The following is an 11,893-nucleotide window of genomic DNA, read 5'->3' as shown; positions in this document are numbered from 1 at the left end:
ACCCCTGGTAAGTTGCACCACTACTGCTGAAAAAGGCCAATGGAGGTACCAATGGACGAGGTGGACTGGCCTCAAGGATCTTGTGACCTCAGTGACAGTCACTGTCAATCTAGGGTGTGCTTCTTTGTATGCCTGCTCGCAAGACTGGAGGTGAACTGCATTATGGATTGTGGTAGACAGGCCTTCAAGGTTACCTCACACTTGCCACCGTTAGGGTCCACCTGCTGGTGCTAAGACACCAGGGCTTCTAAGGTCTATCGGGCCTTCTAAGGTGTAGAATCGGAATGAGCTCTGTCAGGAGTGTGGTCTGGTGGACTGGTCATGAAGGCTGAATATGGTGCTCCAGTTCCAAATTCAGCAGCTCTGGCCAGAGAGCCACATCCTCTCCCAAACTGAACACCATAGTGCCCCCCTGAGAGAAACTTGCACTGCCTTCAGCTACAACTCAATTGTGCTGCAACTAAATTCAAATTATGCACTAGATAACAGTAAAATGCTGCCTGAAAAAAAAACGAAGAACACCCTGAAAAAAGCAAACACTCATAAGGAATGCAAGAATAAGCAAATCGTGTGAAATGTATTCAAGAACAACATGGTTACCTTAACAGTTTTAAACTCATTGGCCCACATGCATCATTGTGTCATTTTGCATTTCTTAATTTGCGAAAAATAAGGAATCGCAAATTAAGAAGTGCAAAATGCTATGCATCATTTTTTTCGGTATTTCTTTGTGATTCGGTAAAAATCGCAATTTTTACCGAATCCCAAAGAAATACCGAATTCTTAAGTTAATTTTCGCAATTCCCATTGATTCCTATGGGCCTAAAGGCCCATAGGAGTCAATGCAAATTGCGAGTGGCACTTAGAAAATTTCATGGGTGCAGGGGGGGGTCCAAAGGACCCCCCCATGCACCCCTGAAATGTATTTTTCGCATCATGTTTCACACACACATGTCCTATGGACATGTGTGTGTGAAACATGAATGTTGAAAAAAAAACATTTAAAGCATTTTAAACACTTTTTCCAAATTTACCGAGTGGTTCAACCACTCGGTAAATTTGGAACCCTAATTGCGAATTTCCACTTGTTAAAGTAATGATGCATTGCTTTTAAGAAGTCGCACATCTGCGACTTCTTAAAAGCACCCGCAATTTTAGAACTCGCAACAATGTTGCGAATTCTAAAATTGCTTCATGCATCCCAAAAAGCACTTTTGCATTCGCAAACGGCCGATTTTAAGTAATCGCACCGTTTGCGACTACAAAAATGCTTGATGCATGTGGGCCATTATTCAGAAATGTAAGTGATTTTTCCTGAAAAATTCAGGACATGACTATAGGACCAGGAAGGGACCCGTTTCAATGTCCATTGCTTATATCCTTATAAAATGTGCACTGCGGCTCTGTGTTAGGGATGTGATTTTTTTTTAAAACCACACTGCTTACATTTTTAAAGCTTAAATAATTAAAACAGTTGAAAACGATTGTATTAGACAATTCCACTTCACCCATCAACCAGGTATTGCAGTCCCTTTAGGAATGGTGCACTTCCCCACCATGGGAAAACAATGTTGTTCAAAGAAAGAAGAAAAAAAGAAAGCGCTTTCACTGGCAAACTCTGTAAAGTGGCGCTAATGTGTGTGGATGTAAATAACAATCTGGCCTGTCTGCTGACCACTCTGTATTGCTTAATGTAGGTATTTCATTTTTTTTCTCTCCGTCCCGAGGTTTTGCTTTGGAATTATAAAACGGTCAGTAAATGAGGAAATATCCAGCCAAAGTGTCCGCCTATTTTGGATCCATTTCACAGAGAAACAAATAAAGAAAAGGAGATGCAAGAGAGAGTACATAAGAGCTCTTGAAATCAGAACTTAAGCAGGAGTGAGACAGAGACAGCAATGGGTATGAAGGAAAAGAGACAGTTTGTTTCCCCTTCTCTGCCCTTCCCAGGAGCCGAGCTTTCCTGCAGCATAACAAAGGGCAGAGGGCGGGTGGCCTCTTCTCCAGGCAGGTCAAGTGCAGGGCCATTAGGTAGCGCTTTCACGTGCTAATGGCCCTGCCATAGACAGGAGAGAGAGGGGAAATTCTTTTGTCCACTCGTCCCCCCCACCCTTGTCCCCCGTGTCCCCCCCACTCCAAAATCTGGGGGGATACATCCCCCGCGTCCCCCACACTTCCTACGCCCATGAGGAAAAGGTAAAAGAGAGGAGAGAGAGATAGGTAGAGATTGTATATTTGAGAGACCGACAGAGAGCGAGAGGGGGGAAAGTGTGTGTGTAATGTGAGACAGAGAAAGTGTGTGTGTATGTGTGTGTGTGTAAGAGAGTGACACCTGCCGCATTGTTACGTGTATTGGGACATAGAACGCCTGTGAACATACACGGACTCTTAAAGTACCATGCTTCGGAGGGCCCTTTGTGAACCGAGACGCGCGCGGCTGCACTCAGCAGATCTGTTTGGGAGGAATGGGCGTGACTCTCTGCATAGTGCTTCCTATGCTTTTGTACCTGTGTGAGGGGACGGGGCGTACCCCTGTGGGCGAGTGCAGATCTTGCTGGAGAGCACAGGTCAATGCGAGAGGGAATGAACAGAAACTCAATTCCTATACTTTCATGTTCACTCTTAAATTGCTTAACGTATCTTAAGAAAGTTTTCATTTCCTTATCTTTTTTTTAAAGTTGAAACTCATCTCTTTTATTTCAGAAGCGTACTTGGTTCTTTGCAGGAAGCAAATTATTTCTGGTGTATTTATTGTGCGGTATGAAAAACTGTAATCTGTTTTGAACGAAGAGACTGCGTTCCTGACCACACATCTGACGGAGAAAACTTGATGCCGGCCTGTCGGTCTGGTGTTTCGGAGAGGGGTTGGAATTGCCCCAGGATTGGAGTGCATCGGTACATTTATTGTCTGAGACGGATCTGGATGTGTCCCTTGTAGTGTGCCCGGTACTTAGATGGTGAGAAATGCGTCACGTCTTCTCATTGGCTAGGTACCAGGTCTGTCAGAGGCTACTGGGTGGTAACTGTGAGGGTGTCCTGGGTGGGGCATGATACTTGCACTCAAACTGAATCACCCACTACTCTTTCACCACCTGACACCCCAGGTCAAACAAGATTACTTTAGAAGCCATCCCAGAGTTATTAGATGATCATCCAACTACTCTAGAAGTCATTTTCACAGCATCAGACATCATCAAGCACTTGAAGTCATCAGCAGACTTAAGAAACTTGAGCTTGATGACTTGCGAATGACTTGAAAATGGGCATGTGATGACTTAACAAGGTGTGACTATTCCTGATGACTAGAGGAGGATTTACGAATGAGAATGTGATGACTTCACAAGGTGTGACTATTCTTGATGTCTTCAGAAGATTTAAGAATGTGTATTTGATGACTTCACAAGGTGTGACTATTCCTGATGACTTCAGGAGGATTTAAGAATGAGTAAGTGATTACTTCATAAGATCCAATTGTGCTTGATGATTTGAAAATAAACATCCAAATCTCCACCAGCATCATTGCCGGATCAGCCGAACACAGAGGCTGTCTAGTCTTGATTTTATCTTCTGCCTCTTCCCCCACCCTACATTTCCTGCCTCTTTAGCTCCCTCTTGCAGACGCTTTATCGTTTCTGCTTGCTCCCTGTGTCACAATGCTCCTATCTTACTCTCTCATTTTTCACACTTTCTGGTGTTCTCTCTCTTGCTCAGAGTCTAATGATAAAATATGTCTTGGTTTCAGTCCCCAAAATTAAGTGGCAGTACCCACCAACTGCAATAACCTGTATAAATGAAGCCCTGCACCCCTCGACAACACCCCCTACATAGGCCAAAATGCAGCCAACACTCATGTGAATCACCCACGCGAGAAGTAAACCCAATGCAAATTGGAGCATTTTGAAACTCCACCTGGGATAAGGAAGTGCTTCTTAAAAGCTTCAACACGATACATAAAGATCCATGTTATGTTAATGGAGCTTTATAAAGCACGCTACCACCAAAAATGTCTTGTGAGAATTTTGCAGCACTGAGTTAAATCTGTTTTATTTCCTGTCTGCAAAATATTTTTTTTAAACTCACGGCTCCTGGGGCCTCTCTGCATTATTGTTTCCTATAACGAGTTGGTGTACGAAGCTTTCCTCAGTGTGTCTTGTCTGGTGGCAGTAAGAGAAGAACCGCTGTTGATGTTCACTTTTTCAGTGATGCTAAAGAAGAGTTCTCAGAGAGCCCAGCTGAGCAGTATTGACAGAAAGTGTGAAATCTGTGCACATTCCACCCTGCCTCCAATTCTCATTAAGAAGTGTGCAGAAATGTGCACGTATTCATTAGTGCCCAGAAGTCTTTAATGGCCCACTTCGCAGTAACCCGGTTTCAAAGCATGCTTTGCTCGAGCGGTGCTCAGCTGGTCACTTTCACTGCTGGTGATATGAGAAGAGGTGTGCACAGTCCACAGCCCAACACTTAGTAGTAATGTGTTTTCATGTATTCTTTATATTGGCATCTAAACTGTGACTGCCAACGAAAGTAATGTTCAAAAATGTAAATTATTATGCAGGTACGTAAGTGGTTTTTATTATTCTTCGTCAGAATAAAAAGTCTGAGTTTACTTTGTTGGGATCTCCACAGCTAAAGCTAAGCCCTCTGAGCTAGCTTACCGATATCATGCCTGTCCGTGTTACTTCCTCTTCGTGGAGGTTATAAAATGTGTGCAGGGAGGTGACGTCCCATTCATCTCCCCCTCCTCCATATGTAATATTCTGCCTATCCCCCACCGCCTCAGTAGAACAATGATCCCATCCCTCCAAATAGTGACGCCACGAGCTTTAAGAACTAGAACTCCACAAGTGACCTCGGGTGCAAGAGGACATGCCAGTAACGCCTGTTACCGACGGTGGTTCCCCAAATCAGAAGGAGCGTACTGCAAGATACGGAGGAGAACCGAAGATGTCCGTGCAGGTGGTGTTTCGGGGAAACCTTAGTTGGTGGAGTGTGCCCATCTTTGGCATAACCTCTGTATACCTTGCATTCAGTTTTTACACAATTAGAAATGGCTTAATTGTTTAATTTTCCAAATGTTCACTCTCTGCTTCCCACTCACCTTGATGCAGGAACCTAACTCACAGGTGGACTTGCACAAACCTACGCACATCCGGTAGCGCCGGAAGTGGCGTCATTGGAAGCACCAAGGAAAACCGTGAGGGAGCAATGGCGTTTTTAAGGGGTAATGTGGTGCGGCTTCGCTCTTTAATTTACCCGACTTTGCGCGCATACAACTGGAAGCAGGAAAATGACTGATTGTGACATATCGGGTAAGGAAACCGCAGGACCGGTTTAGAGCGAATTGGAACCTGGATTATTTATATGGTTACTCGCCCGTTTTTTCCCCTCATATCTGTGCTCACAAGTAGCCTAAACAATCAAGGTTTAGTGACTAAAAAAATCATGTTAACAAATGTTGAAAAGTGTGGGAAGGATTCAAAACGTTCTTTTGAACAGGTCTCTGCTCCGACGGACCCACCGATTAGTGACCCTGCAGATGCTAGCTAGCGCCTGGAAGGGGGTATTGCTGCTGCAGCACACCTGACGACCCACTGCTGGAGCGCCGCAGCGCTCGGTGCTCAAGAATCGACAAATCATAGATTTATTTAAAGAGACTGAAAATCATCTGGGATTCCCCCCCCCCCCCCTCCCCCCCTCCCCCTCCCCCTCCCCCGACGACCCACTGCTGGAGCGCCGCAGCGCTCAAAGGTGCTCAAGAATCGACGAATCATAGATTTATTTAAAGAGACTGAAAATCATCTGGGATTCCCCCGCCCCCCTCCCCCGACGACCCACTGCTGGAGCGCCGCAGCGCTCAAAGGTGCTCAAGAATCGACGAATCATAGATTTATTTAAAGAGACTGAAAATCATCTGGGATCCCCCCCTCCGCTCCAGGTTCTCCATGATCTCTTTTCTGGCCTTTTAGGGTTCAACGTGGTAATGTTGTATCAGTAGATTATACAAGTGTATACTCCCTTTTATTGTCTCTGGTTTCAGAATGTTTTCAATTTCTAGTGATAGCCTCCCCGACTGCACCAGATGGGCACTGTCTGTGAAAGGCGGCCGATCATTACGTAATTTCTCCTGACATTTATCATTGCACGCCCACAGCACCGTACCCAGTACCTAAAATTCACAGGAACAATATTACACCAGGCAGTTATTTTCCATATTGCACAGTAATGTTATCAATTCATTGACTTGCATATTTAAAAAAAAAAAGGGACGCTTAAGATGTTACATTCAGTATAAAATACACAAGGAAAGGTGAGCGAATCTTTTGAATTGGAAATGTACCCACGTGGGCCAGCTGTCTGCTACTTTGTGGTGTAAACTGCCTGTGGGAGGTATGGTAGGGTCAAAATACACGGTATACATTAGTACACACAAAAGAAAGGGAATGGATGGGTGAATGAATGGATGTTTGGCTGGAGGAATTTGATGGTATGGAAGGATGGGTGGGTGCGTAGGTTGGTGACTGATTGAACGCGTGGATGTATGATTAAGTATATTGAAATTGATGGGAGACAGAATGGATGCCTGGGTGGATGAATTCATGTTTGTCGTATGGATAAACAGGCAAATGTATGGATGGATGGGCGGACCGATGAACGAATGATTGGGTGGATGTATGTATGGATGAATGAATGCATGCCAACAGGAAGGATAGATGTCTATCTCTGTATTTAGTGGTTTCCTTTTCACTTGTTCTGTTCGGTGGTTGCCCAGCTTCAGGGCAATTTAATCCTGTCTTCATTGTGATACACAATGCTCATCTTGGCCAGCATGCTAATTTTTCGCGAAACTTTTAAAGATGGTTTCCCAGTACTTTCAAACAAGAAAGGCAAGTTAGATAAAGGGCGTCAGTCTCTGTAACATAATTTTGTATGGCATTGTAGATTCACTAGCTATAAATACGTGTTGGAGAGGGACTCATACCCCCGCCCAGCCCCCCGCCTCCACCCCCTAAGTTTCAGGCTGCACAGAGACAGAGCGCAGGTCGAGGAAAGAGCGCAGCACCTCTCATGCTAATGGCTTTTAATAATAAAACAAGATAAACGCTAGTAGAACTGAAAATTAAAAACCTTTTTTATAAAAGGTAAACACTATGTACAAGAGTAGTTCGAGGATAAAAATTAAGTTGATATGCTGAGCTTAATTTGTCAGTTTTGCATTGGAGCAAACATAATTTAGTGCCGATAAATGGTGGCCTCAACACTGGTATGTACCCAGAAAATTAGGACATGGATTAGGAGCCAAAAAATCAGTGTCTGACTAAATTTTGAAACCATTACTAACAATAGGGCTCTACTTGTGAGACCTATTGCATTGCAAATGCTTGTTTATTTTAATTCCTGTGTTTGCTGAGGGAATACAATATAGGTTTTCGATTTTGTACACTGAATTATGGAGGTTTTTAAGCCATGCTTAGACACTGCTTTATTTACACCCAATTACCCCTACAGTGTAATGAAGTCTGTAGCCGCCTTTCGGGAGTTTCCTTAGCTCTGGCTCTTAAATAAAAAGGCGATTGATGAAAGTAAGTAACACAGACCTCTCTACGTCATACCTCAGGATGAAAGGAGAGGCTAGTGATGGAGAAAGTAAATGACCAGCAACTTACAAAGGCATGAGAGGGGCTAGGCGAATGCTGATAGTGGGGTGAGGACACAAAGGAAGGTGGGCCCCCCAGGGAGAGGAAGATGGAGACAGGAGTAGATGCAGAGATAGCAGGGGAGCATAGGAGAGACTAAAGGAGACTAACAGAAACATAGGGAGAGTAAGACTGAGGTGACAAGAAAGTATTGCAAGACAGTAAGAGAGCAAAGTAGCCACAAGAGCATAGAGAAGGCATATGTGGGAGAGGGTAGCTAGAGTTGACAGCGAGTCAGGGTGCCTCCATCAATGTTGCATGAACGTTGGTTTGTACTGGTTTTACTTCAATTGAAGGGGATATTCACTTCGTATGGCCAGGTTCCCAGCGGATGTGTACATTCCAGCAATTTCCATATTCGCCAGCTGCTACTGAGGAGCTGCTACTGCAGTAGGCTGTTGTGTAGCTAAGGCAATACATAGGAGTGCAGGTCCACTCTACCATTCACCCTACGGAGGTATTTAAAATGAGTACCATTGAATTGGGTAACAATAAACATCTGTTATTCAGCACTAAGATACCCTTGGGTCAACGTGCACTTCTCAAATACATGTTATGTTGATGTTAACATGTGGACGGCATATAGTGGTTTGTGTGTGGTACCACTAGGCTCAACATATCCATGCATTACTATGGCATTTGCCATACTGTCTGATATGCTTCTTGTGAAATTGCAGAATGCTGTTACAATGAAGCCAGTTGATTGACAGAGAGAGAGACAGAAATGTAATAAATACAAAGGGTCATGGTTAACACCAGGCCTAATTAGCAGCCCAATTAATAAAGAAAGTGTCAAAAGGGCACCCATGATATATGCAGTACAGATATACGGCTTTCGTGAATTCACAAACACTTACAGAAGTAGCCCAAGAAAAATAGTACTCCTAGAAAATATCTGTAAACTGCATTTTAGCATAAACATGCATGTGTAGATTTGTTCATGCGAAAATCTTAATTTTGCAAGTTCACCTTCCCTCCAACCACCCTCTGGATAGAGTAAATAGTTTTTCCTCTCCTCTCCAATGATGTCTCTTTGCAGGGCATTCCTGCTGTACATTTGTGAATGGCATCGCAATCGTGCAGCAGGAATGACCCCACTAGGCACCAGGGATTCTTTTTATGTTGAAATGGAAGTGACTCCTTGTACCTATCTTCTTCCCCCTCCCCTAGAGCCAGGGTATTGTTTTTATTGGGCATGGGGGCAATCCCTTAGGCAAGGATTGCCTCCTACTTTTTCTTGGTACTAGTGGCTGCTTTCTCCTCCTCCTCCCGGGGACAGATCAGCCTGTTTTTGTGGCCTTCTGTCCTGGGGGGAGGGAGGGGGGGGCTTCACTAGAGCCAGGAATTCGTTTTTATAGTGTATTTACTCTAAATGAGTTTCATTTCCCTGCATGAATTTGTTTTTTTAATGGTGCATTAATAGCAGTATGTGTAGCTTCTGTTTTATTGAGTGTGAAAACCTTTTTTTGCATTTGTGCTCAATGTGTATTTTGTTGTCTTGTGAGTAATTGGTGTTGTTTTTTTCTTTCTAGTCGGTTATTGTTGATTTTTGCTGTGTCTCTGCAGATTAGGTGCTGGTGAGTCTAGCTATCTCTGGTAAGTGAGTCGTATGGTTTAGGAGTATATAGATCTTTGTGATAAAGCCACACTTGTAATATATATATTTTTAGTATGTAACCTAACATAATGCCAAATAGGTAATAGTTGTGTTATATTGCAGACTGGTGACGTCCTGCTTTTGGACAATCCCGGGGAAGTTCTTTGTAAATGGCTGGTCGAAATCATAGATGAAGCTGGTCGGACAATCACCGAAGAGAGAGATTTTAAAGCTACGATTCTGTTCCAATCATCTGGTAACCACAATAAGTAAACCTTTATAATAAGTTTGCAACTGCAGGATAATGGTACAAATTACCAACCTGTTTCAGTAAAAACCTAGATTTGTGATTAATTAATCCAATAATGGACAGTAAAAATGAACATGCATGTCCTCACATATGCCTTGGATTACTCTCCAGAGATAAATGTAACACTTATGAAAAGGGCTGAAACGTTTAGCTTGTGGCACTACTATAAGGCAGCCATTTTTGGATGAACTATTTTATTTAGGCAACTTTTTCAGGAGGTTCAAGTTCAGGCTTACAATGTGTACTGTCTATTAAGGACAACTTACTTACTTGGTTATGGATAGATTGTACATTTGTCCTTTATTATCAATACCTCTTTATTTATATATTATGGCTAGTGTGTGAAGATACATTGCAAGTGGTCAATCTGTTTTGAAGTTTATATGTTAATATATATTTTTTCTCTTGAGTTTTTTTAGTGAAGAAACAGTGTCTAATGATTCAGGATATTTTTCAAGAGATAATTGCAAGTTATTCTGGCACTTTGAAATCTTTCTGCATGCAATGTTTTTAAATATGGCTGCTTTATACTGTTGGAGGGAACCTAGCAAATATTACATTGTTAGCCATGTATAGATGCCAACTCAAAAAACCACTCTTCCTATATATTTTTTTTAATATGCAACCTAACATGATGGCAAATAGTTAATAGTTGTGTTATTTTGCAGACTGATACGCAGCAGTTGGTGAAGGACTCAAATGATCCTTCACGGTTCAAAGATGTTCTCGTTCCAAAGCGGAAATTGCACAAGCTCTTGGAGGAAGCCAAGGCAGCTCAGGACAGTGCATGTTTTCTTCTCAATGGTATCAGCGAAATACTTTTTTCTCCAAAAGAACTTGCATCTGCAAAAGGTGTAACGAAGGCTCGTGCTGGAGCAGCTGTCCTTGATGAGGAGAAGGTTGATGCATTATTTGGTAAGATATTACAAATGTTCAAAGTAACATTCATTCAATCTTGGATTGCGAAAATTCATTATTATACATGGTACCTGGTAAAGGTTTGCATGTGTGGTCTGGTATCATATAATGGTAAGATGACTCAATCATTACTCAACAGATGTCTGCAAAAGAGCAAGAAGAGCAATGGGGGTCTTGTAATTTATTAACAATTTGTGCTGAGTTTGTGTTTCAAATCTGGCACAAAGCTGTGAGTTGTGATTTTATTTCTAAATCTGTGGTCCAGGTGAGGGGCTCAAACTGGATGAATGGGTGATGGCAAACTGAACTTATAAAATACTGTGCTTGCAGCTTTTATTTAGCCACATGTGCCTCTTTGACCAAGTGCCCTCAATGTTACACTTATGAACCCTTGTAACCCTAACAATATCTCATCTGGCACTCTATATGAAATAATGGAACAAACTTTTTAAAGGAAGCTCAGCCCTATTAAAATCTAAAAATAGTTGTGGTAACATGATACTGATGTATGTTATTTTATTTTTCCAGAGTTCATGAAGTCTGTTTGCAGTACCAACGGCTGGCCATCACTGGACTACAGAAGTATGAGAAGGAAGCTGGCGATAAAGATTTGCAATGCTAGGAGAGGATTAAAGAAAACTCAGAATCTAGAATCAAACGACTAAGTTGCTGGTTTCCGTTAAGCAATTTGTTCTGGTTGCAGTAGCCTGGCCTTTTTTCCCTCCTTTTTTTTCCTGGACTTTTTTCTGGATTTTTCCTCTTGTTCGGTATCCTGGCCCCCATGGGGCTAAATATGTTCTTGCGATAAATAAAATTACATGTTGACACATACCTTTTGAACATTTTTCATTTCACCACTGTTTGGTTTAGTCTTTTGCCACTGGTCACCATGTCAAACAGCTTCAAATAATGCTCTGTACCTCAAAATAAGGCAAGTCCCAGTGAGTCATGAGTAGCAGCATGCATAAACAGTTGCGGCTCGTATAGGGCGTGCTGTGGGGAGGGGAAGGGTAGCAAACATGGACATACGCGGAACGGAGAAATGTAATTACTTTCCTTCGTTCTGTTGTGTGTCCGTGTTTGCTACCCTGCCCCTCTCCGCCCGTGCCACCGCCCTGTTGCACGCCCTATGCGAGCCGCTACTGGTTGTTACGCTTATCTGAATGCAAAGTATAACATTCTTGCAGACCACTACTTTTGTATGAAGGTGCTTGTGGTATTTCTGCAGCAGAAACCTAGCTAAAATTGCATTTTTCTGATTTATTTTAAACGGGTATCTACCTCTCACTGTAGAATTAAAAAGTAATCTTTCCAAAGCAGGAGAAAATTAATCTGTGAATTAGGACCAGGTTTAGAGAAGTTTTGTGTTTGGTT

The 11,893-nt window shown here is 42.6% G+C and overlaps 1 protein-coding gene across 1 annotated transcript; it reads left to right on the top strand.

Annotated features, from left to right (window-relative positions):
• Positions 1–9,414: 9,414 nt before the first annotated feature.
• LOC147693096 (uncharacterized) lies at positions 9,415–11,347 on the top strand. Its single transcript, XM_086936880.1, has 3 exons — positions 9,415–9,547; positions 10,270–10,516; positions 11,048–11,347. Exons 1-3 carry the CDS (start codon positions 9,482–9,484, stop codon positions 11,182–11,184), a joined length of 450 nt encoding a protein of 149 aa, XP_086793006.1. The 5' UTR covers positions 9,415–9,481; the 3' UTR covers positions 11,185–11,347.
• The last annotated feature ends 546 nt before the right edge of the window (positions 11,348–11,893 follow it).

This window comes from Lissotriton vulgaris, chromosome 9, assembly GCF_964263255.1.
Source record: "Lissotriton vulgaris chromosome 9, aLisVul1.2, whole genome shotgun sequence".
Classification (NCBI taxonomy): Eukaryota; Metazoa; Chordata; class Amphibia; order Caudata; family Salamandridae; genus Lissotriton; species Lissotriton vulgaris.
The sequence above is the reverse complement of the archived record's forward strand: the minus strand, read 5'-3'. Positions and strand labels throughout refer to the sequence as shown.